Genomic DNA, 27487 nt, shown 5'->3' with positions numbered 1-27487 from the left:
GTTAGCCTATGTATGTTTGTAGAAGAAGATGTGGTGTACCATTTTTTTTTTTTTTTTTAAAGAAAGACTGACCTTAAATCTAGATGTCAACATTTAGCTGTTACTATTATTAGCTCTGGATATTTCAGCTGTGATCACATGGGTTTGAAGTGGGGCGCAGTTCACACTGCCAAATATTGCTCTCATATATATAAATAATAAATAATTTACTGATGTAACACACATGCAGGCCACACTAACAATCGCAGCCCCACCCATTTCGTCAAAGTTTATTTTTTAATTATTTTTTATTTTATTTATTTATTTATTTATATTATAATATTAATTAATCATCCACAATATTCAACACTAAATTAGCCTGAAAATGCGCCTCTGATTAGTCATATTGTTTTAAAGTTTAATATACATTAGGCCCATATAGGTGTCCGTGCATATTTGCTTGCATAAGTTTAAATTATTCCTTATGCTTTGTATTCACGTGTAGGCCTATATATATGTTTTACTGTTTACGTTTTTAATGATTAACACACTTCCACCAACTTTGGTATGAATCTACAATCTTTAAATGATGTTGTATTATCCGACATACTGGTTTTGCTTTCAGAAAAGGTACTAAAAAGGTCATAAATACTGAAAATACAAACAGATGCAATGCTTCCACGTGTTATATTATTATATTATTGTTGTGAGAGTTTCACTCCCTTACTGGCGGGCCGATCACGTGATTCTAAATATGGCCGCGCACAGTACTTTGACGTTACTGGCCAATAAGCCCGTCTATACTATGCGAGCGCCAAAAGAAGAGAAAAACACGTTCCTGGCACACACACACACACAACAATGGTATCGGCCGTACCGCTTCCGGCGTCCCTGTAGACTATAACTCTGCTACTGGACCGAAGTCTGCCATTCGTAATGGAAGACGCGGAATTAATATTCTAACGAAAACACCGCACATGATGCTAAGTGACAGCATATGAGACGCAGTTTCGGAAGTTTTTCATTGTGGAAAATCCTAGTTGCGCATGACAGCGTACATAAATCGTCCTATTTATCACAAAAAATTAACCAATGGAAAAAAATTGTCATGACGTCATCTTATCATTCTCCAATTTACAGATGACGTAATTTGTAAATAAACACGTTTGTGTTAATAACAATATCCTTAATATTATCAATACAGATTAACAACTAGTTATTGACATAGGATACCTCCTTTATTCTGTAAAGGTAAGAATGGAAAATTCCACAAGGTTTGTTTTGTCATTGGTATCAGAACGTTTTCGAGGGGAGGAGGTGTTACAAATATAACAGATGGACACAGACCGTATCCTGGAGTTATCAGTAGTCACGCCCCTAAGGCTAAGAACAAATAGTAAATGTCTGGTAGTAAAATATGTGGAAACAGACTAGACAGTGAATAACCTGTTGCTTTAAATAACAGTAGTGTTACTTACGGTAGGATGTTATATTTAGATTGTGTACGAAGCCAAACGTTTAAACAAGAGTGTGCAAAGTGACTGTCGTTGACCGTATAAATTATTTTTGTGTAACGACACCACCAGAGCTCATACATGTATAATGCAAGTTAGGCCTGAAGTCCGAACCACATTGTTAACAACTACGATCAATTACTCTCCTGATTTTAATTACCGTTAGATTTCCCCCAAAATTTGGTCCAGACACAAAACACAACATCACAGTGACACAGATTCTACATACGAGACTGTAACGATGTCAGTGATATCAACTTCGCTGAGATCGCATAGGGCAAAATACATGCAATTTTCTGCCGTCTGCCATTATGCTTTTTTATGGAATACTCTTGAAGAGGGGTGGAAATCTCCTAAGTATGTGAGTATGTGTAAGTATGTAATTAATCTAACGTCATAATAAGTGCGTTATACCTTAACGATTGTCATGACGTTGTTAGCAATTTGATTACGTCATATCGATCCACCCCTCTTGAAGAGTATTGCACAAACAAGCAAACAAAACTGTCTTAATACCAGCCCCTGGATACACTACGGGTTGTTTTTAACGTCGCACCCTCCCCTGGATACACTACGGGTTGTTTTCAGCGTCGCACCCTCCCCTGGATACTGTAGGCGACCATTTTTTAACGTCACACCCGCCCTTGGATACATTACAGGTTGTTTTTAACGTCGTACCCTACCCTGGATACTGTAGGGGTTGTTTTAACGTCGCACACTCCCCTCAATACCGTAGCTAGGGGTTTGGTTTTAACAACGCACCCTTCCCTGGATACTGTACGAGTTGTTATTAACGTCGCACCCTCCCCTGGATACTGTAGTGGTTGTTTTTAACGTCGCACCCTCACCTAGATAGCCTACTGTAGGGGTTGTTTTTAACTTCACACCCTCCCCTGGATACTGTAGGAGTTGTTTATAACATCACACCCTCCCCTGGATACTGTAGGGGTTGTTCTTAACGTCACACCCTCCCCTGGATACTGTAGGAGTTGTTTTTAACGTCGCACCTTCCACTGAATACTGTTGCTCAAGGTTGTTTTTAATGCCGCACACTCCCCTGAATACTGTAGGGTTGTTTTTTAAAGTCGCATCCTCCCTGGATACAGTAGGGGTTGTTTTTAACATCGCACCCTCCCCTGAATACCGTAGGAGTTGTTTCTAACGTCGCACCCTCCACTAAATAGTGCTGAGGTTGTTTTTAACGTCACACCGTCCCCTGGATACTGTAGGGGTTGTTTTTAACGTCACACCGTTCCCTGGATACTGTAGGAATTGTTTTTAATGTCGCACCCTCTCCTGGATAAAAAACAACAAACAAAACAAAGCAATGTAAACAAAACAGGAAAGTAAACAAAAGTCCAAGACGACAGCAACAATAATTTCCACCATTTCATGACAGGTTTGAGAAGGGTTTTTCGTTTACAATGAAGACGTCGGATGACATCTTGACCCTCCTTGGAGGTTACGGCTGGTTCCAAATGCTGGTTTTTGTGGCGACTGGTATGGTATTGATGAGCGAGGCTTGGTCCACGTTTTCACCTATGTACCTGGGGTACGAACCAGGGCACCACTGTCGGGTACCGCAAGACAGGACGCCTAACGAGACCATTCCAGCAAGAATGACGAAAGGAGTGTGGGTTTTGGAGAAGTGTATAATGTTAAATATTAGCGGTGAATCAACCAGGTCCACAAGTGGGGTTGCTACACAACCCTGTCATGACGGGTGGACGTATTTGTGGGAGAATGCTGGGAGAACGTCATTTGTATCTGAGGTAAGAGAAAAATTTTTAAAAAAATCAGATGAGTTACCATCATTCCAATCAGCTTAATGACCATTATCGTGATTTAACACATTACCACTGTGATCAACATCATACGATCTGCTTTCTTCCGGGTTTCATATTAACGACTCAAATCGCATACTAGTATTTAATAGATTTTCTTATTTAGATGTATTATTAATAGAATCTATTATTGTTGTGACGTATAGATAAGGCAATTCCAACTCGAGGGACAAACATTTTTTTGTGAGGGCCAAGGTTTACCGAGGTCCTTACAAAAACATTTTGTCCCGAGGGTTGGAAATGCCTTATCTATACCTCACAACGGTGACTGATTCTTTTTCTTGCCCATTTAATTACAGTAAGCTACAGTAAACTACGTACGGTTTGTATATTTTTGAGCGATTCATAAACATTTCACCTACAAACAATGAAAATCATTTAATCATACGCTGAAAAATAGTCCAACTTATGCAACGACATAAAAATCCAACAACTTAACAATAAATAGGAAATTGAAAATATTAATTTGTTTAAATATTTTTAAAACAATGATACAACGTGAAATGGCAAACATAATTTTGAAAACCATTTGTTATGACGTTAATCGTCGTAAAACATTAGTTATGACATCATGCGTATGTAGAAATCGTCTAGCCCTCTGGCCATACAGATTTATCTAGCCCTAGGATCAGACCGATTTTTCTAGCACCGTGCAAAAGCTGGATAACCCTGTCCAGTGGGCAAGCAAATATATTATAGGCCCCTATTCAATGTTTGTTAGATACCAAATTGAATTTTTGCGCTCCCAACGCAATATATATATATATATATATATATATATATATATATATATATATATATATATATATATATATTATAATACATTATATTACATATATATTATAATTAGTGTATCCAAAAACTAACCATATTTTTCATACAATTATGCTTTCACATTTGCATAAGTTAACTTTGCAATTTCGATCAACTTCGATGTGAATTAATCAGGTAATGACACCACGTTTATTAGCATGCATGTTAACGTACTATGGCGACATTCCACCCATATTGATGTAGGCCTGTGCATTCATAGTCATCAAACTAAAACATTTCAATAGAAAAACTTTACTTTGAAAGTTACCCAGCCCAACGTTGTGAAAAAAAAGAAAAAAAAAGAAAAAAAAAGGAAAAAAAGAAGAAGAGAAACGTCATGCACAAGTTTATTTTTATGTAAGAATATTCAAAATAACGTCTTTCACATTTGATGTCATTCCCATGAGGGGAAAAACACCATAAAAACACCCCCACCTCCAAAACACCCCCAAAACCAAATCCCCCAAACAGACCATAAACAAAAAACAAAACAAAACAGGAACAATAAAACACGGGATGGCATATCCATACATCATTTGAATATCGAATTATGGCTGACTGTAACTAGAGTTGTATTAAGCTTGAGATTATATGACAAAGAGGTTATTACCTTCGCATAGGCGTCGAAAGATGGCAGCAACGGGTGTTGGGGGTGGGGGTCACTTATTAAATGTGAGTTATATTGTGCCCCCCACCCCTCCCAGTTTCATAGCTGAGGGAGGGTGGGGGCAGTGCCCCTCTGCCCCCTCCCCCCGTTTCCGACGCCTATGCCTCGTGTGTTGCGGTATTGAGATATTTCCAAATATTCATTTTCAGTGGGACCTAGTGTGTGGTAAGAACTATCTGGTGGAATTGTCCACGACCGTGTACATGGTGGGGGCCACAGTAGGTTCCGTTTTCTTGACGCCATTTTCAGACAGGTTCGGCCGGAAGTGGATGATGCTGGGATACTTCTGGGCTCAGAGCGTGCTAGGATTCGGTTTGGTCTGGTCAGACAGCATTGTCACGTTCACCGTACTAAGGTTCTTCATTGGAGCATTAGATGTTGTGAGTTAAAGTAGACTTGTTTGTTGCTATAGTAACATGTTTCAAACCACATTGTTAAAAGCAACGATAAATTACTGTCCAACCTTTAATTATTGTTAGATTCCCCTACATTTTGTCCAGAGAGAAAAATCATGTTAGTTAGTGATGCACCATAATTAGAAGATATAGCCTCCAAATGTCTGCCATGAAACGTTTTTTAATGCCCTGGACATCATAATCCTGATTGAGCAACTTCTGTTCCTGAACTGTATGGTGTTTCCTGAAATCTGCATACAATAAGCATGCCTTAAGGATAACTTAGAAATTATTTTATGTAGACACCAAAAGCTGAAGCAGAAGATATATTGCACGACATATAGGAAAACTGACAATTAGAAAGTTGACCTCATCCTTTTTGTCATACAGCTTGATTTAGAGGCCCTTGTCGCTGACACAGGCGCACCTACATGCACCTCTAACCACCTCACTAACAACTAACCCACTGTCATGGACACACGGCCCAGATAGCTGAGGTGTGTGTCTAGGACAGCGTGCTTGGACCTTAACTGGATATAAACACGAAAATAAGTTTAAATGAAATGAAATGGGTTTTTCATTCTATCTATCATTTTTATTGTCTATGTATCTATCTATCTTTCTTATTGTCTATCTCTTTCTTTCTTATTGTCTGTCTATCTTTGTTATTGTCCATCTATATTTCTTTCTTATTGTCTATCATCTTTCTTATTGTCTGTCGTTCTTTCCTATTGTCTATCTATCTTTCTTTCTTATTGTTTGTTTCTTTCTTATTGTCTATCTTTTTTTCCTATTGTCTATCTATCTTTCTTTCTTATTGTCTATCTATCTTTCTTATTGTCTATCTATCTATCTTTCTTTCTTATTGTCTATCTATCTTTTTTATTGTCTATCTTTCTTTCATATTGTCTATCTATCTTTCTTTCTTATTGTCTATCTTTCTTTCTTATTATCTATCTATCTTTCTTATTGTCTATCTGTCTTTCTTTCTTATTGTCTATCTATCTATCTTTCTTATTGTCTATCTGTTTTTCTTTCTCTCCAGGCGTCGTCTGTAGCGGCCTATGTGCTGATGATCGAGGTGTTTCCGTCCAGTTACCGCATGGCACCATCAGTGATGTGTCAAGCCTTTTGGTCGGCAGGGGTGATGAGCTTCGCCCTGTTCGGGTATTTATTCCATGACTGGAGGCGACTCCAAATGATTATTACACTGCCAAGCATCGTCACAGTCGTTTACGCTTGGTACGTGTTTTGTTTTGTTTGTGTCTGGTTTGTGTCTGGTTCATTTAATATGTTGAATTTGTGCACGCTGTTTCGTCTCTTAGGTGAGACTCCTGCACATTTATTATGTTCACATCATTTTAAATGAAGTGACAGCCTTAACAGCTGTGGTGGCAGTACTCACGACGGGTGCGTCCATCATGAGTAGCCTACTGACGCCGGTTAGGAAGGATGTGGTTAACTTTCACGAACACCTGATATGACAGTCATTCGTGAAGGCATGTCATCACAGCTGTACTTATTACAATGAGCTCTACCCGGTGCTGGTTTTCATTTACAAACCTAGACTGGGAGTAGCAGTTGCGATTCATGAGGGATAAAATCTCCAGTAAGAGATCTCCTCGGGAGTGGCTGTCCTCCTACAGACGAGGCACTGGATAGAGATTGATGAAATCAACCACTAGTTTGCCAAATACCCACTCGACTCTGCATTCTGTGATATCCTGCTGTTATCATGTATTATGGTTTTGTCATACAGATTCCTATAGGCAGCATAATGGGGTGTAGTGTCCTGAGAAGTGGCAGTCCTCATGTGGACGAAGCACATACAATGAGCCATGGAAACAATCACAATCACAACCATGTCAATGAGTATGACCTTTCCACTCTGCCTTGTGCGGTGATACGATTTTAATCACTATAACAGTTTAGTCGTTGAGATTGTAATTTATTATCCACATAGTTCAAGATGTTCAGGATAATATAACCAGTGTGACCAACGTGTGTCACAATGATTTCGTGTGCACAATGAATGACGTAATTTTGAGAAGCGATGTCATAACTTAATGCGGCTTCCCCACTCTTAGCTCTGCATAAACGCTTACCAAAAATTACGTTATTTCGAAAAAAAATGATGTCGTTTCGTCGTCTCCTTATTACGTTTGAATAGAGAATAACTAAATAATGACGTCGGTATGTTTTATCTTGAGAAGGTAAGAGTGGGACTGTCTCATTCGGCCTGAACGGGATAAAGCAGATATCCGAAGTCAGTGACTAGTTATTGTTTTTATCTGTCGGTGGGTGTGCCCGTAGGACACTTTAGAATGTAGGTACGGTACCCTATTTATTTTTAACAGGGCAAATTTCTGATCAAGGTGAATATTCTACCTAATTAGCAAACATATTTGAAAATAATTCTGGACTATATCTCTGCTTTTACTTTAAAACTAGGTTACTAGTGAATGTATTCCACCAAAAATAATACATTTTGGCATCTGAATATGTATAGTGAGGTAATGAAATTGAAATGCCCTGATGTATACGAACATAGTATATGAAAAAACCCTGAATGTCAGTGTTGAAGTTAACATCCACACATATTTAGTCAGACTTAAGACCAAATTATGAATGTTATTCATGCTAAACTACATGTTCATAACAACAAACCACAAAACAATGCAATGCATATTATGCAGTTCCTGATGTATATAATTCTCTATGTACATGTGTACATACATACATGTACCATACATAAAACTGTCTGAACCTTTTATTATTGTATTTAATAAGGCAGTATTCTTTAAATATAGTACAGTGCCATGTTGTCTAAACCATGTACATGGACATTTTGAATACCTCTATATTAAACAGAAGTCTTACAAATATAAAAAAGTTAATTTTGCATTACATGTACAATTCACATATCTCACAGCAGTTCATCTTACAATGGACGGTTTTTTGTTTGCTTTTTGTAATATTTTAGAATTGAAGTTAAGTTTACATTATGCTGAATTTATGTTTTGGTGTATATAAGTGACATTTACATGGAACATTTTCGTCAGGCAAATATCTTGCACTATGAAAATCTAACTTTCATTCCCAATTCTCAATCATTTTATTTAACCCAAATATGATGTATGTGAATTTCACAATTTTCTATTGCTACATCCTTCTTTTCATCCTAAAGTATATGTTAATAACAACTACAAGACAATATAATATGTGGTACGAATAATTATATAATTCTCGTGTAAGTTAAGCAATGCCAGAAATACATGAATTTCTATGTATACGCACACTTAGGATTGCCTGAAGCTTTTATTATTAAAAGAAAATGACCAGTTTTTAATTTTTATTTTTTTATTATTTTTTTTTTTATTATTATTTTTTTTGTGTTACATATTGTGGCTTCATTATTCAAATGTGGTTCAGTATATGGAGTTTATATACTATGTTCACAAATTTATGAAGATGTCCCTCTATTCTTATAGTACAAGCCAATTTCCTTGGCATGTGCGTTTTAAATTTACGATTCATCTATCTCACAGAAGCTTGTAATATGTTTATAAATACATTTCTATTTAAATTGTGCTTAATTGACATCAAATATAGTCATCAGGCATATCTAGCACTTGACTTTCTTTCCTATTTTGGTTTTATCATCTGACTCAAATATAATATCTATCATGTTCACAATTTCTGTAATTTCTTATTTTTCCTCTGGGCCTTTGCTCGTGTTCCTCCCTCAATGCGTCATTAATTCTTGTAGCATCAGATCACAAACCATCCACTTCATCTTCAGTATTTCTTTGGACATTTCTAAGTCATGTTCATATGATTGTGATTGAATACCTTGATATTTGTGATATGACTAATATTAAATGAGACCATCGCAATTTACTCACTTGAAATTTGCTCTATTGGTTCAGTGTATTTTCCGGGAATCTCTGCTGGATGGAAGGTTTGCAACTAATCCACAGTAGCATAATAACAACATTCGTGGTTTGGCACTAAATGCCTCATGCGAAAGCGGTTCTTCCAAGCCACACTTGATCTAAGGAATCCATACAAAGGTCTCAAGAGACTGGAAGACTTTACTTTTAAATGAAAAAAGATAACCCTGCCCTCAGCTTCTTGGGAAGAGGATTCTATTTGTGAGGCAAAGTATATGTTTCAAATAGAAACCATAGCTGAGGGTGTTGTAAAGTACACAAGAAGATGCAAAGACAGTATTATACTTCAATGTCTATACATCGTTGCAAGTTCACCATCTCAGATACGAAATTTTTTATAGACTCAACTTGGCAACAACAGACATCTTATAGATGTGCATAGGTTCATTAAGAATGCAGAGAAGACTAACTAGCAATTGCAGCAGTGCGTGCCTTTACTGGCTATGATACCAACAGCGCTTTTATGCAGAATGGGAAATTGATGGGTTTGAATATTCCCAAGCAACATCAAGACTTCCTCGAAATGTTGTTAGCTCATGGAAGGTCAGCAAAAAGTCATATTCATGTACTTAAGTAGTAGAGCATGTCATATTCCATCTATATTGGACTTCAGGTGCGAATAACAAAACAAAACAAAAATACAAAAATACAAAAAAAAAATACAAAAAAAATACAAAAAATACAAAAAAACAACAACACAAAAACAAACAACATGGCTCAAGAAATATCTGGAAATGTTTGTTGCTAATCCAAGGATGATAATATTGAACTACACTAGAGCATAAATCCACTCTACATGTATGTATTCACTGAGAATGCTCTGAGAATGTACATACAGATAACAAATTACCAAGTTGTCATTTGATATCAGTCATATCAGGCAATCCAGGCTATTCCCCATCCAAATGGTGATGGCTGAGAAATTTCAGAAGGAACACTAGAGATAAAATAGTGATATGATACCGTGAGAGCTGATGGACATACTGATGGAGGAATCAGAGCAGAGTCTCAAGATGGAGAATACCAGACATTGTGAACATGACAGACATATTTTAATTGAATGAAAATGCAAAGGAATATGAAAGGAAGTCAAAACCTTCCTAGTGCTAATGACAATATTTGATGCAGATACTAATTATATACACCTGAGCATAAGTTAAGCACAATGTAAATCTAAAAGCTAATCTAAAAATATTACAAACACAGACTAGTATACGATGAACGTCTGTGAGATAAATGAACTTTACATGTAATGCAAACGAAATTACGGTAGGTACACAAAACGGACGTTTTAAAGTTTAAACACTGGTATTTAGTATAGAGGGTTATCTTCATAATATTGATGCATATACATGTATACTCAACAACATTAATTAAGGACTAATAAACGTTCTGATAGTGTTTTGTTACTGTCATATTATTTGAGCTAGTTTTGGTCATATACATGACTTCTAAACATTATTTCAGTAATGTGGCTGGGGTATTTCACATATTTATGAAAAATATTGAAATGAGCATTAGGCTAGGATTTGTTACACATTTGTTCAGAATATTTTGTCATTGTGTTCCTTCTAAATTGTTGTTTAAATCATTAAGGTTAAGAACATGCCACAATGCTGACAACTTACAATGGATGAAGTTTTGTTTTCCCATATTTAAAGGAAAATACTAAAATATCTATTGGTCCTTAATTAACTTTGTTGAGTATAGTATAGGCATATATACTGAACCATATTTGAATAATGCTGCCTCAATATATTAAATACAGTGCAATGTTTAATAATAAAAGGTTCAAGCCGTCCAACGTATATGTAAAGATAGAAAATAATGTATTTCAGCAATTGCTTATTTTTTTCCGATGAGTATTTGATTATTTACACCACATATTGCATTGTTATTTGGTTTGTTGCTATTAACATCTAGTATAGGATGAATGTCATTCATTTTGGCCTTATATCTGTTAAAAATGTATATGATGACAACTTTATCACTATATTTATTTCCCATATAGCAGTTTTGGGACACAAAATCTGCAACGGTAACCCTATTCAAATGGCGATATTTTTGTAATCCATCAACATTTTTGCTGCAGACAAGCAGATATTAAATTGATATATAATGGGGTATACTAAAATACGTGTCTCCAAAAATCCCTAAAGCGGAGAGGGGAGGGTTTCGGTATCTTCTTTTTTTTTAACAGATGTCGGAAGCGTGGGGACACTTCCTCATAATTTTGATTATTATGCACTGGACCATCAGTTGAAATACGAATAGATAACTACCCGCCCCCTCCCTCTCCAGTTTCTAACATTTTCTGACGACTGTGTTATTATTACTTTTTTCTATAATTTTAACATTATTTCAGGCTCCTGCCTGAATCCATTTTGTGGTTGATCTCAGAAGGGCGACTTGGCGAGGCCGAGAGAGTTCTGAGAACAGCCGCCAAGACCAACAGTAAAGTGTTACCGTCAAATATTAGGACGATCCTCGAGAACGTATCCAAGGGAGACAAGGACGAGACCAATCATACAGCTATATCCAGCACCAGCAACAAGACAAATCCTGCAGCTATATCCGGTATCAGCAACCCCGCAGTGTCTACTACTGACCCGGACTCTGTTTCGCCGGGCGATGTCTCCACCTCTTTTGAAAACCAACACAAGAAGACAATGGCGGACGGTGGCCAGGAAACGACCGACGCACCAGAATCAGTGGTCAGCCAAAACGGACGGCAACAAGAACGCGACGATGACGTCACTGGTGTTAGCGTTAAGGAATCACACACGTCTGTGAAAGTAGTTAATCCCAGCAACCAGCGAAATGAAATGACTGTCATCGGCATGTTCCTGCAGCCAAACATAAGAAATTACTCCATTATCATCTTCTACTTGTAGTAAGTTGGCTGTTTCTTAGTTCTTTTAACCAAATATTAAAACAGTTATTTCCAGTTCTGAAATAAAAGACGTTGGCTAATGTTAAACTATCTATACATTTTGTGTTGTATGAGCCAACACAGATTTGGCATACACACCAAAGGGTAGTATTATCTAACGACATTTCAATAGTAATAATCATTCAATCCTGTGCATGAAAGTTATCATATTGAGAAAATATATCATCCAACCAATAATCCTAGACTTCGTCGGCCATACTGTATTACAAGAGAGGATCACTGGGTCAGAGGTGTGCACTGCAATGCCATATAGATGTGACAATAAACAGAAAGACATTGGCAACCTTTCTTGTCCACGGACCTTAAATGTCAATGTGCTGAGTATGTTTTAAAGACATCCAGACGCCGCCATAAGCATGATCACAAGAAAGGACATGGCAACACCAATTTTGTTTGAAAGAATTGTTGCCTCTCCTTGAAGAACCATTGGACCTTCACAAAATTAGATCTATATTGTTCTCCATTTCTTTAAAAGAAATGGAACGACTCTAGAATATTATACTGGAATGTGTGTCTGGTGACGATAGCACCCTTCAATATCGTCTGGAGACTATAGTTTTAGACATTACTATATGACGTTTGATAAAGCCCAAAACGGACTCTTCAGAAACAAAGTAAGAAAATATGTTTCTGAATTTGGAATATGCGAACAAGGGAATTGAATCCATCAATCAAGGCAATATACTTAGAAATAAATCAGTCTCCTGAAATCAGTCTTGCCAATGTTTCACACGATTTCAATCTGTTTCAACCCTTTCTGTCAGTTTCCTTCAACTCTGACTTCTAAGCTGTCCACACCATCGCCTAACTGTTTCAACTTCCACCACGGGTGCAGTTGCTATGTATTAACCCTGCACCCACCTTGTCTGACCCACGGCACTAACTAACGGCCGCTGGTAGTAGGTGACCATAATAGGTAGTTACAAGTGCCTCTTAACAATGCCAGAAGTAACTACTGAACACACTCCGAAGTGATCAGAATAAGCCCACAGCTAAAAGCTGATGACGAATGACAGGTGTGTAGCACGGATAGCCACAAGAGACAAACATCTGTCGCGATTGGAGAGGCGAGGACTGGAATATAGAGGTGAACAGCAAAAGAAGTTGAAAGACAGGAGTTGCCAGATCGGGAATAAATAAGATGCAATTCAAAGGAATAAAAGGAAAGGGGATCAGTTTGATAAAAAAAAGAGGAAAAAAGTAGTTTCTCAAGAATTCCAAAGATTTACTTGAAATCATTCACTCTCAATCAAGGTCAAGGTTCACTAATATTAAAACCCACAACAATCCCCATATATATATATATATATATATATATATATATATATATATATATATATATATATATATATATATATCCCGCAGTCACTGCTTACATTGGCAAGATCTGATGACTAGATAAATCTCTATATTTTTTGTCACTGACCAAAAATATGTCACGTGATATAAGCCCAACTCGACTCGAGTATTTCAGAGTAGATTTTCAATAAACATACTCTTTAAATCATTTGTTGAAGTGCCGTAAATACAAATAACTAAGTTTTGAGATAGCAATACAAAACATGTATATTTATTTATAAATTAGAGTTTAGAAACGCTTTTTTAATGTGACAGAATGGTGCGAGCGTCTTACAATAATGACGTCATACATCTTGTATGACGTCATACGACAAAAGCCTTGCTAGGTTGACAATACTCAATTTGCGTACACAAAATTGGAATAAATAATAATTTTTGGAATATTCCTATAGAATTGCAGAATAAAAGAAATAACTGGTTACTGTCAAGATATCGGCTCTATCTTGCTCAGGTCGAATGGCGAATGCAGCTCGGCAGAGCCTCGCTGCATTCGCCATCCTAACCTTCGCAGGATAAAGCCGATATCTTAAGACAGTAACCAGTTATTCCCTATATATATATATATATATATATATATATATATATATATATATATATATATATATACATATAAATATAGAGGTTATTACCAGAGTGTTTTTCGGTATCGTCAATATCATATATTAGGAATAAAAATTGTATTATGCGAGCCTCTGGCGAGCATACACATTATTTTTATTCCTAATATCATCTTCATAAATCAAGGCTAATATTCGTTCCTCGTATTCAGCCTTGATACATGTAGTCAATATTACCGATATCCACTACTAGCGCCCTCTATTGGAAGAAAATTTGTAACACCGATTATGTCCCTTACACGATGACATCGCTGACCAATCACAGCATCGGTAACATGTGACAATCTTGAAAGCAATATAAAAAATTAACCGCTGAAACCTTTTTTTTAACACGGACGCTGACGCTGCCATCTTTGTTTACAATAACAAAGGAATCTATAAGGAGCGTTGCGATTCGTTGCAATCAGATCTCATCGCATCCAATGAAATTTAAGCATTTTGTGGCACGATTTCTTGACGACATGTATCAAGGCTGAATACGAGGAACGAATATTAGCCTTGATTTATGAAGATGTCCTAATATATGATATTGACGATACCGAAATACACGAGGGTAATAATCTCTTTATCATATAAGCTCAAGCTTAATACAACTTGTTTTTGTAAACTGTACACACAACTTTAATTCCAGTCCGTCATTACTAGATATTCAAATGACGTAAGAATATGTGGCGCGGTGTATTTTGGAATGGAAATGACGTCAAACTCGAATGACGTCATTTTGGATGTCCTTGCATCAAAATAAAGTTATGCCTAACGTTTTTTGTTTTCTGAACGCTGGACAGCTTTCAGTGTCAAATTGCCATTGAAATGTTTGTATTTGATGACTGTGAATGCATACGTCAATCATGGAGTGTCACCCAAGTGCATTTGCTTAAATGTCAATAAACCTAGTGCCGAGACCTCGACTAATTTACATCTAATTTGCAAAGTTATCAAATTCTTAAAGTATGTGATCTGAAAAATATCACATACTTTGATTGCACGGAAAATGTAAGATATTATATAATATATATATATATATATATATATATATATATATATATATATATATATATTAACTCAGTGCATAGTACCTGCACTGAAATACAACTGATAATGTAAATACTAGAAAAAAAACACCCCAAAAAACAACAAAATATCACATACTTTGATTGCACTGAAAATGTAAGATATTATATGATATATATATATATATATATATATATATATATATATATATATATATATATATATATATATATATATATATATATAAACTCAGTGCATAGTACCTGCACTGAAATACAACTGATAGTGTAAATACAAGAACATATATATATATATGTTTTCAGGTTACATAATATATATATATATATATATATATATATATATATATAGAGAGAGAGAGAGAGAGAGAGAGAGAGAGAGAGAGAGAGAGAGAGAGAGAGAGAGAGAGAGAGAGAGAGAGAGAGAGAGAGAGAGAGAGAGAGAATTCGTCACGAGTATTTTTTAATATGGAAAATATCAACCGAGTCTATGTTAATCGGTATTTGTCGAGGCTCTGCCGAGACAAATACCGATTAACTAGACGAGGTTGATATTTTACATATTAAAACACACGAGAAGCGAATTCTATTTATCCTATAACACTTCTAAAATAACATATTGATTAATTTATTTTAGTAAATCACAGTACTAAAGTCACGTTAATGTTTTCAGGTGGGTCTTTTAATTTCCAGTTTCATGTTGATATTTCCATATACTTTCAGATTTTTCAAATTGATATTTCAATTTTCATGTTTATATTTCCACTTTCGTCTCAATATTTTAAAGGGTTTTTTTGTTGACATTTCGAGTTTCATGTTGATATTTCAAGTTTCATGTTGATATTTCAAGTTTCATGTTGATATTTACAGTTTCATGTTGATATTTCAAGTTTCGTGCTCAGCCTGAGTTATATCGGAATAATATTCTCGACTCCGGTCTTACACGGAAACCGGTTTCTGAACTTGTTCATCAGTGGAGCGATAGCAATCCCAGCCCTCTTGATGTGCACGTTTCTCAATGAAAGGTGAGTATACTGTAAGCAACACCCCAATAATACGATATCAGTATATTTATAACTTATCTTTATTTTTGTAGGGGTTCTTTTTTTTTTTTTTTTTTTTTGCATAATGAAAGTGGTCCCTGGGCAATACTAACAGATAACGTGCAGTTTCAACTGGATTATAGTCTAGAACGATTCTATTGTAAGTGAGACGACAACAGAGCGATGGTGTAGCCTTATAAATGTATTGACCTGTCTTACAATACTAACAGATAACGTGCAGTTTCAACTGGATTATAGTCTTGAACGATTCTATTGTAAGTGAGACGACAATAGAGCGATGGTGTAGCCTTATAAATGTATTGACCTGTCTTACAGTACTAACAGATATCGTGCAGTTTCAACTAGATTATAGTCTAGAACGATTCTATTGTAAGTGAGACGACAACAGAGCGATGGTGTAGCCTTATAAATGTATTGACCTGTCTTACAATACTAACAGATAACGTGCAGTTTCAACTAGATTATAGTCTAGAACGATTCTATTGTAAGTGAGACGACAACAGAGCGATGGTGTAGCCTTATAAATGTACTGACCTGTCTCACAATACTAACAGATAACGTGCAGTGTCAACTAGATTATAGTCTAGAACGATTCTATTGTAAGTGAGACGACAACAGAGCGATGGTGTAGCCTTATAAATGTATTGACCTGTCTTACAATACTAACACATAACGTGCAGTTTCAACTGGATTATAGTCTAGAACGATTCTATTGTAAGTGAGACGACAACAGAGCGATGGTGTAGCCTTATAAATGTATTGACCTGTCTTACAATACTAACAGATAACGTGCAGTTTCAACTGGATTATAGTCTAGAACGATTCTATTGTAAGTGAGACGACAACAGAGCGATGGTGTAGCCTTATAAATGTATTGACCTGTCTTACAATACTAACAGATAACGTGCAGTTTCAACTGGATTATAGTCTAGAACGATTCTATTGTAAGTGAGACGACAACAGAGCGATGGTGTAGCCTTATAAATGTATTGACCTGTCTTACAATACTAACAGATAACGTGCAGTTTCAACTGGATTATAGTCTAGAACGATTCTATTGTAAGTGAGACGACAACAGAGCGATGGTGTAGCCGTATAAATGTATTGACCTGTCTTACAATACTAACAGATAACGTGCAGTTTCAACTAGATTATAGTCTAGAACGATTCTATTGTAAGTGAGACGACAACAGAGCGATGGTGTAGCCTTATAAATGTATTGACCTGTCTTACAATACTAACAGATAACGTGCAGTTTCAACTGGATTATAGTCTAGAACGATTCTATTGTAAGTGAGACGACAACAGAGCGATGGTGTAGCCTTATAAATGTATTGACCTGTCTTACAATACTAACAGATAACGTGCAGTTTCAACTGGATTATAGTCTAGAACGATTCTATTGTAAGTGAGACGACAACAGAGCGATGGTGTAGCCTTATAAATGTATTGACCTGTCTTACAATACTAACAGATAACGTGCAGTTTCAACTGGATTATAGTCTAGAACGATTCTATTGTAAGTGAGACGACAACAGAGCGATGGTGTAGCCGTATAAATGTATTGACCTGTCTTACAATACTAACAGATAACGTGCAGTTTCAACTAGATTATAGTCTAGAACGATTCTATTGTAAGTGAGACGACAACAGAGCGATGGTGTAGCCTTATAAATGTATTGACCTGTCTTACAATACTAACAGATAACGTGCAGTTTCAACTGGATTATAGTCTAGAACGATTCTATTGTAAGTGAGACGACAACAGAGCGATGGTGTAGCCTTATAAATGTATTGACCTGTCTTACAATACTAACAGATAACGTGCAGTTTCAACTAGATTATAGTCTAGAACGATTCTATTGTAAGTGAGACGACCCCCACAACAGAGCGATGGTGTAGCCTTATAAATGTATTGACCTGTCTTACAATACTAACAGATAACGTGCAGTTTCAACTGGATTATAGTCTAGAACGATTCTATTGTAAGTGAGACGACAACAGAGCGATGGTGTAGCCTTATAAATGTATTGACCTGTCTTACAATACTAACAGATAACGTGCAGTTTCAACTAGATTATAGTCTAGAACGATTCTATTGTAAGTGAGACGACAACATAGCGATGGTGTAGCCTTATAAATGTATTGACCTGTCTTACAATACTAACAGATAACGTGCAGTTTCAACTGGATTATAGTCTAGAACGATTCTATTGTAAGTGAGACGACAACAGAGCGATGGTGTAGCCTTATAAATGTATTGACCTGTCTTACAATACTAACAGATAACGTGCAGTTTCAACTGGATTATAGTCTAGAACGATTCTATTGTAAGTGAGACGACAACAGAGCGATGGTGTAGCCTTATAAATGTATTGACCTGTCTTACAATACTAACAGATATCGTGCAGTTTCAACTGGATTATAGTCTAGAACGATTCTATTGTAAGTGAGACGACAACAGAGCGATGGTGTAGCCGTATAAATGTATTGACCTGTCTTACAATACTAACAGATAACGTGCAGTTTCAACTAGATTATAGTCTAGAACGATTCTATTGTAAGTGAGACGACAACAGAGCAATGGTGTAGCCTTATAAATGTATTGACCTGTCTTACAATACTAACAGATAACGTGCAGTTTCAACTGGATTATAGTCTAGAACGATTCTATTGTAAGTGAGACGACAACAATGGTGTAGCCTTATAAATGTATTGACCTGTCTTACAATACTAACAGATAACGTGCAGTACAACTAGATTATAGTCTAGAACGATTCTATTGTAAGTGAGACGACAACAGAGCGATGGTGTAGCCTTATAAATGTATTGACCTGTCTTACAATACTAACAGATAACGTGCAGTTTCAACTGGATTATAGTCTAGAACGATTCTATTGTAAGTGAGACGACAACAGAGCGATGGTGTAGCCTTATAAATGTATTGACCTGTCTTACAATACTAACAGATAACGTGCAGTTTCAACTAGATTATAGTCTAGAACGATTCTATTGTAAGTGAGACGACAACAGAGCGATGGTGTAGCCTTATAAATGTATTGACCTGTCTTACAATACTAACAGATAACGTGCAGTTTCAACTGGATTATAGTCTAGAACGATTCTATTGTAAGTGAGACGACAACAGAGCGATGGTGTAGCCTTATAAATGTATTGACCTGTCTTACAATACTAACAGATAACGTGCAGTGTCAACTGGATTATAGTCTAGAACGATTCTATTGTAAGTGAGACGACAACAGAGCGATGGTGTAGCCTTATAAATGTATTGACCTGTCTTACAATACTAACAGATAACGTGCAGTGTCAACTGGATTATAGTCTAGAACGATTCTATTGTAAGTGAGACGACAACAGAGCGATGGTGTAGCCTTATAAATGTATTGACCTGTCTTACAATACTAACAGATAACGTGCAGTTTCAACTGGATTATAGTCTAGAACGATTCTATTGTAAGTGAGACGACAACAGAGCGATGGTGTAGCCTTATAAATGTATTGACCTGTCTTACAATACTAACAGATATCGTGCAGTTTCAACTGGATTATAGTCTAGAACGATTCTATTGTAAGTGAGACGACAACAGAGCGATGGTGTAGCCTTATAAATGTATTGACCTGTCTTACAATACTAACAGATATCGTGCAGTTTCAACTGGATTATAGTCTAGAACGATTCTATTGTAAGTGAGACGACAACAGAGCGATGGTGTAGCCTTATAAATGTATTGACCTGTCTTACAATACTAGCATGACTTACTAGGGTAGCATATGCGTCTGTCTTCCCAATATGCAACTGACGTATTTGACAATGACTGCCCTTATGGACAATATACTATATTAGGAATATCGGTGATACAACATTTAGATAATCTGCTTAAGAAAGACAACAATTAGTGACAAAAGCGTGTGTTACTTATGTATTAAAATAATAATAATAACAACAACAGCAACAACAACAACAACAACAACAACAACAACACAACAAAACAACAACAACAACAACAATAATAAACAACGAATGTCGTCAATGACGTTTATGTCTAGGTTTACCGAACTAAGATGACATATTTTGACAATGTGTTCAAGATGACATAGTTTGAGAAGGGAAACAATATGTTCAAGATGACATAGTTTGACAAGTGAAACAATGTGTTCAAGATGACATAGTTTGACATGTTAAACAATGTGTTCAAGATGACATAGTTTGACAAGTGAAACAATGTGTTCAAGATGACATAGTTTGACATGTTAAACAATGTGTTCAAGATGACATAGTTTGACAAGTGAAACAATATGTTCAAGATGACATAGGTTGACAAGTGGACAAGTGAAACAATGTGTTCAAGATGACATAGTTTGACATGTTAAACAATGTGTTCAAGATGACATAGTTTGACAAGTGAAACAATGTGTTCAAGGTGACATAGTTTGACAAGTGATACAATGTGTTCAAGATGACATAGTTTGACATGTTAAACAATGTGTTCAAGATGACATAGTTTGACAAGTGAAACAATATGTTCAAGATGACATAGGTTGACAAGTGGACAAGTGAAACAATGTGTTCAAGATGACATAGTTTGACATGTTAAACAATGTGTTCAAGATGACATAGTTTGACAAGTGAAGCAATGTGTTCAAGGTGACATAGTTTGACAAGTGAAACAATATGTTCAAGATGACATAGTTTGACAAGTGATACAATGTGTTCAAGATGACATAGTTTGACAAGTGAAACAATATGTTCAAGATGACATAGTTTGAGAAGTGAAACAATATATTCAAGATGACATAGTTTGACAAGTGAGACAATGTGTTCAAGATGACATTTTGACAAGTGAAACAATGTGTTCAAGATGACATAGTTTGACATGTTAAACAATATGTTCAAGATGACATAGTTTGACAAGTGAAACAATGTGTTCAAGATGACATATTTTGACATGTTAAACAATGTGTTCAAGATGACATAGTTTGAGAAGTGAAACAATATATTCAAGATGACATAGTTTGACAAGTGAAACAATGTGTTCAAGATGACATTTTGACAAGTGAAACAATGTGTTCAAGATGACATAGTTTGACATGTTAAACAATATGTTCAAGATGACATAGTTTGACAAGTGAAACAATGTGTTCAAGATGACATAGTATGACATGTTAAACAATGTGTTCAAGATGACATAGTTTTACAAGTGAAACAATATGTTCAAGATGACATAGTTTGACAAGTGAAACAATATGTTCAAGATGACATAGTTTGAGAAGTGAAACAATATGTTCAAGATGACATAGTTTGACAAGTGAAACAATGTGTTCAAGATGACATAGTTTGACATGTTAAACAATATGTTCAAGATGACATAGTTTGACAAGTGAAACAATGTGTTCAAGATGACATAGTTTGACATGTTAAACAATGTGTTCAAGATGACATAGTTTTACAAGTGAAACAATATGTTCAAGATGACATAGTTTGACAAGTGAAACAATATGTTCAAGATGACATAGTTTGACAAGTGAAACAATGTGTTCAAGATGACATAGTTTGACATGTTAAACAATGTGTTCAAGATGACATAGTTTGACAAGTGAAACTATATGTTCAAGATGACATAATTTGACAAGTGAAACAATATGTTCAAGATGACATAGTTTGACATGTTAAACAATGTGTTCAAGATGACATAGTTTGACAAGTGAAACAATATGTTCAAGATGACATAGTTTGACAAGTGAAACAATGTGTTCAAGATGACATAGTTTGACAAGTGAAACAATGTGTTCAAGATGACATAGTTTGACAAGTGAAACAATGTGTTCAAGATGACATAGTTTGACAAGTGAAACAATGTGTTCAAGATGACATAGTTTGACAAGTGAAACAATGTGTTCAAATGACATAGTTTGACAAGTGAAACAATATGTTTAAGATGACATAGTTTGACAAGCTAAACAATATGTTCAGTACAATTAGTGTTTGGACTTATTAACAGAAGATGTATATTGAAATAAATGTAACAAAATACTATGAGTATTGGGGACACTGCGTTTACTTAGCGTGTTTACGATCATCGATCATATCGCAATACACTCGTTTCTCTTTCAGAATCGGTCGTCGTATACCGATTTGCATCTGTCTGCTGGTTTGCTTCGCTGTGAACACCGTTCTGGTGTTTCTCCCCGCACACACGGGTACGTCTCTTGATAACGATTTGTGTTGGGTTTCTTGATGGGTACATATAGCGGCATTTATAGAGGAAAGGGAATTTGTAAAAACGAAACCCCAGCACAACGTAAACTACGACAATGTCGTGAATAATATACAGTTATTTGGACAATTGTGTCTCTGTGTGTGTGTATGTGTGTGTGTGTGTGTGTGTGTGAGAGAGAGAAGAGAGAGAGAGAGAGAGAGAGAGAGAGAGAGAGAGAGAGAGAGAGAGAGAGAGAGATATTGAGAGAGCGAGAGACAGAGACAGACAGACACAGAGGTAGACAGACGGAGCGAGAAGGAGAGAGAGAGAGAGAGAGAGAGAGAGAGAGAGAGAGAGAGAGAGAGAGAGAGAGAGAGAGAGAGAGAGAGGGGGGCACACTGGCGTCATATAGTCTAATATTTTAATATCTTGTTTTTTAACTGATGGGGTCTATTTGACTCGTTTCATTTCTTGTAATATTTTAATATGCTGTCTTTTAACTGATGGGGTCGTTTTTAATAGACGGGGTAAATTTGACTTGTTATATTTAAAACAAATTAATATCCTGTTTTTTAACTGACGGGGTCGATTTAGGTGGCTGATTTGACTTGTTACATTTCTTGCATCATTTTAATATTCTGTTTTAGCTGACGGGGCTGATTTGACTTGTTACATTTCTTGTATCATTTTAATATTCTGTTTTAGCTGACGGGGCTGATTTGACTTGTTAATTTCTTGTATCATTTTATTATTCTGTTTTAGCTGACGGGACTGATTTGACTTGCTACGTTTTTTGTATCATTTTAATATTCTGTTTTAGCTGACGGGGCTGATTTGACTTGTTACGTTTCTTGTATCATTTTAATATTCTGTTTTAGCTGACGGGGCTGATTTGAAATGGTTACAAATCTCGCTGGTCATGATTGGGTTATTTGGAATCACCGGAAGTTACTCCAGTATCGTCTTGTATGCATCTGAGATATTTCCCACGACAGTAAGGTGAAAGCATGTTTTATTTACATCTAAACCGCCCAACAATAAATCTGAAAGACACAGACAACAAAGAAAGAAAAAGAAGAAACACAAACCAAAACGAAACAAGTAATCAAACAAAACAAAACAAATGTACGTAAAATTAAATTGGTGTTACATAGTTTATTAATTTGTATGTATAGGCCAGACGAGTTTACAGACAATACATAAGAACATCATATCAATGTGTACATACCCAAACATATAGCCAGCAAGTAGCTTAACATACTTGATGCAGTTCATAAGAGTATACGAATCGTTAGAACTAAGAGTGTATTGACTAGAAGTACAGGAAACCCGTTGCCGACAAACAGTCCACTCCTCAAAACCAGTGACAGATCTTTTAAAAGGTATTTTCCCCATAGACAAGACACTATCTTTGAAGTAGCAGTCGTGGACATTGGTTGGAATGGGAACACGAGTCCGCTGTGGGCGATCCGTTGTATCTCGGGCGAGCACTAGACCACAAAGCAATGTCCCACTCCCCCAAATAAAAAAAGCCAATAAACACCCCGACATCCACCCCCACATACCGATACGAACCAATTTTACAAAACGACAAAAAACAAAATACAGCTCGACTGGAAAACAACCGCTGTATGTTCGAACAGTACCAATAATACTTTTCGAAATAATAATAATGACATACAAAATGTGTAACGTGAATCTAAAACCTACTAACTACAACAGGTGTTAAACAGCTAACAGAAAGCATACATTTAAAACCTACTAACTACAACAGGTGTTAAACAGGTAACAAAAAACATAAATTTAAATGTTTTGTGAAATTGGAAGTCTGCCAATACTTGATATTCAAATAAGGTTTCATTTATTTTCTGGTAGAAAGCATGCATATAGATATATGATGCGTGGTGTTTTTGGATGGGAATGACGTCAATATAGTACATATTAATGTTTAGTCTTGTTGTTTCTTCCTCCACTGTTATAACTTATTTCTTATAGAAACCAAGCTCTGGGGATTGCGTCATTCTTTGATAACATTGGCGGGATTTGTGCACCCATTATTGTTTACACTGTAAGTATTTACAAAACATCCTATCTTCTGACACCAACACCCATTGTTGTTTACACTGTAAATATCCACAAAACATCCTATCTTCTGACACCAACACCCATTGGTGTGTACACAGTAAGTATCTACAAAACATCCTATCTTCTGACGCCAACACCCATTGGTGTCTACACTGTAAGTATCTACAAAACATCCTATCTTCTGACGCCAACACCCATTGTTGTGTGCACTGTAAGTATCTGCAAACCATCCCATCTTCTGACGCCAAAACCCATTGTTGTGTGCACTGTAAGTCTCTGCAAACCATCCCATCTTCTGACGCCAACACCCATTGTTGTGTGTACTGTAAGTCTCTGCAAACCATCCTATCTTCTGACGCCAACACCCATTGGTGTCTACACTGTAAGTATCTACAAAACATCCTATCTTCTGACGCCAACACCCATTGTTGTGTGCACTGTAAGTATCTGCAAACCATCCCATCTTCTGACGCCAAAACCCATTGTTGTGTGCACTGTAAGTCTCTGCAAACCATCCCATCTTCTGACGCCAACACCCATTGTTGTGTGCACTGTAAGTCTCTGCAAACCATCCCATCTTCTGACGCCAACACCCATTGTTGTGTGCACTGTAAGTCTCTGCAAAACATCCCATCTTCTGACGCCAACACCCATTGTTGTGTACACTGTAAGTCTCTGCAAAACATCCCATCTTCTGACGCCAACACCCATTGGTGTGTACACTGTAAGTCTCTGCAAAACACCCCATCTTCTGACGCCAACACCCATTGGTGTGTACACTGTAAGTATCTGCAAAACACCCCATCTTCTGACGCCAACACCCATTGGTGTGTACACTGTAAGTATCTGCAAAACACCCCATCTTCTGACACCAACACCCATTGGTGTGTACACTGTAAGTATCTACAAAACACCCCATCTTCTGACACCAACACCCATTGGTGTGTACACTGTAAGTATCTACAACACATCCCATCTTGTGACACCAACACCCATTGGTGTGTACACTGTAAGTATCTACAAAACATCCCATCTTCTGACACCAACACCCATTGGTGTGTACACTGTAAGCATCTACAAAACATCCCATCTTCTGACACCAACACCCATTGTTGTGTACACTGTAAGCATCTACAAAACATCCCATCTTCTGACACCAACACCCATTGTTGTGTACTCTGTAAGCATCTACAAAACATCCCATCTTCTGACACCAACACCCATTGGTGTGTACATTGTAAGCATCTACAAAACATCCCATCTTCTGACACCAACACCCATTGTTGTGTACTCTGTAAGCATCTACAACACATCCCATCTTCTGACACCAACACCCATTGTTGTGTAAACTGTAAGCATCTGCAAAACATCCCATCTTCTGACACCAACACCCATTGTTGTGTAAACTGTAAGCATCTGCAAAACATCCCATCTTCTGACACCAACACCCATTGTTGTGTACACTGTAAGCATCTGCAAAACATCCCATCTTCTGACACCAACACCCATTGCTGTGTACACTGTAAGCATCTGCAAAACATCCCATCTTCTGACACCAACACCCATTGCTGTGTACACTGTAAGCATCTACAAAACATCCCATCTTCTGACACCAACACCCATTGGTGTGTACATTGTAAGCATCTACAAAACATCCCATCTTCTGACACCAACACCCATTGTTGTGTACTCTGTAAGCATCTACAACACATCCCATCTTCTGACACCAACACCCATTGTTGTGTAAACTGTAAGCATCTGCAAAACATCCCATCTTCTGACACCAACACCCATTGTTGTGTAAACTGTAAGCATCTGCAAAACATCCCATCTTCTGACACCAACACCCATTGTTGTGTACACTGTAAGCATCTGCAAAACATCCCATCTTCTGACACCAACACCCATTGCTGTGTACACTGTAAGCATCTGCAAAACATCCCATCTTCTGACACCAACACCCATTGCTGTGTACACTGTAAGCATCTACAAAACATCCCATCTTCTGACACCAACACCCATTGTTGTGTACTCTGTAAGCATCTACAAAACATCCCATCTTCTGACACCAACACCCATTGGTGTGTACATTGTAAGCATCTACAAAACATCCCATCTTCTGACACCAACACCCATTGTTGTGTACACTGTAAGCATCTACAACACATCCCATCTTCTGACACCAACACCCATTGTTGTGTACTCTGTAAGCATCTACAACACATCCCATCTTCTGACACCAACACCCATTGTTGTGTAAACTGTAAGTATCTGCAAAACATCCCATCTTCTGACACCAACACCCATTGTTGTGTACACTGCAAACAGCTGCAAAACATCCCATCTTCTGACACCAACACCCATTGTTGTGTACACTGTAAGCATCTGCAAAACATCCCATCTTCTGACACCAACACCCATTGCTGTGTACACTGTAAGTATCCATGTTTCAGAGAAACGATTCATCTTTTGTTATCAAGAAACAACCATATGGTAAAATCATCGTTGGAGACTAACTATGTTTGTGACAATGCAACACCATGCAAATTACATACGTCAGACGTGATGACAGATTCCAGTCTAGACTCTAAAGGTTTCTAACCACGGGCCTATATTTAATGATAGATTTACGTTATGGATCGTAGTTTGTACCGTTATTTCACAGTTGATTTTTTAAATTATTATTCCAGGCAAAGAAGAACGCAACTATTCCACTGATGATTTTTGCTGTGGGCACTGTGGTTGGTGGAATTTTGGTTTTGCTTTTACCGGAAACAAAGAATCGACCTCTGCCTCAGACAATTAGTGACGTCATAAGCTGGGAAAAGGATGTACAAGAGAAACACAGCTAGAAACGACTTTGGGGGTAAAAAAGAAAAAAAACCAGAAGAAGCAATAACATCATCATTATAGCTAAATGATAAACTGACAAGGACGTCACGGGTGGAATAAAACTATTATGTATCGTTATATATGGAATTAAAGTAAAGGACACGTC

At 36.7% G+C, this 27487-nt stretch overlaps 1 protein-coding gene across 3 annotated transcripts; it reads left to right on the top strand.

The window, feature by feature from the left end:
* Positions 1–1109: 1109 nt before the first annotated feature.
* On the top strand, positions 1110–27487 carry LOC121379432 (solute carrier family 22 member 5-like). 3 transcript variants are annotated; one of them, XR_005958845.1, is made up of 10 exons: positions 1110–1230; positions 2893–3265; positions 4967–5197; positions 6258–6454; positions 11531–12058; positions 16013–16147; positions 22320–22405; positions 23283–23529; positions 24400–24472; positions 27180–27231. XR_005958845.1 is itself a non-coding variant. In XM_041508070.1 (10 exons), exons 2-10 carry the CDS (start codon positions 2918–2920, stop codon positions 27339–27341), a joined length of 1881 nt encoding a protein of 626 aa, XP_041364004.1. In that variant the 5' UTR covers positions 1110–1230; positions 2893–2917; the 3' UTR covers positions 27342–27487. The 3 variants fall into 3 exon arrangements, 2 of the variants coding, with proteins under 2 accessions (XP_041364004.1, XP_041364013.1); XM_041508070.1 differs by having other exon boundaries at positions 23283–23403; positions 27180–27487; XM_041508079.1 differs by having other exon boundaries at positions 23283–23398; positions 27180–27320.

This window comes from Gigantopelta aegis, chromosome 2, assembly GCF_016097555.1.
Source record: "Gigantopelta aegis isolate Gae_Host chromosome 2, Gae_host_genome, whole genome shotgun sequence".
Taxonomy (NCBI): domain Eukaryota; kingdom Metazoa; phylum Mollusca; class Gastropoda; order Neomphalida; family Peltospiridae; genus Gigantopelta; species Gigantopelta aegis.
This window is presented reverse-complemented; position numbering and strand designations above follow the sequence as displayed.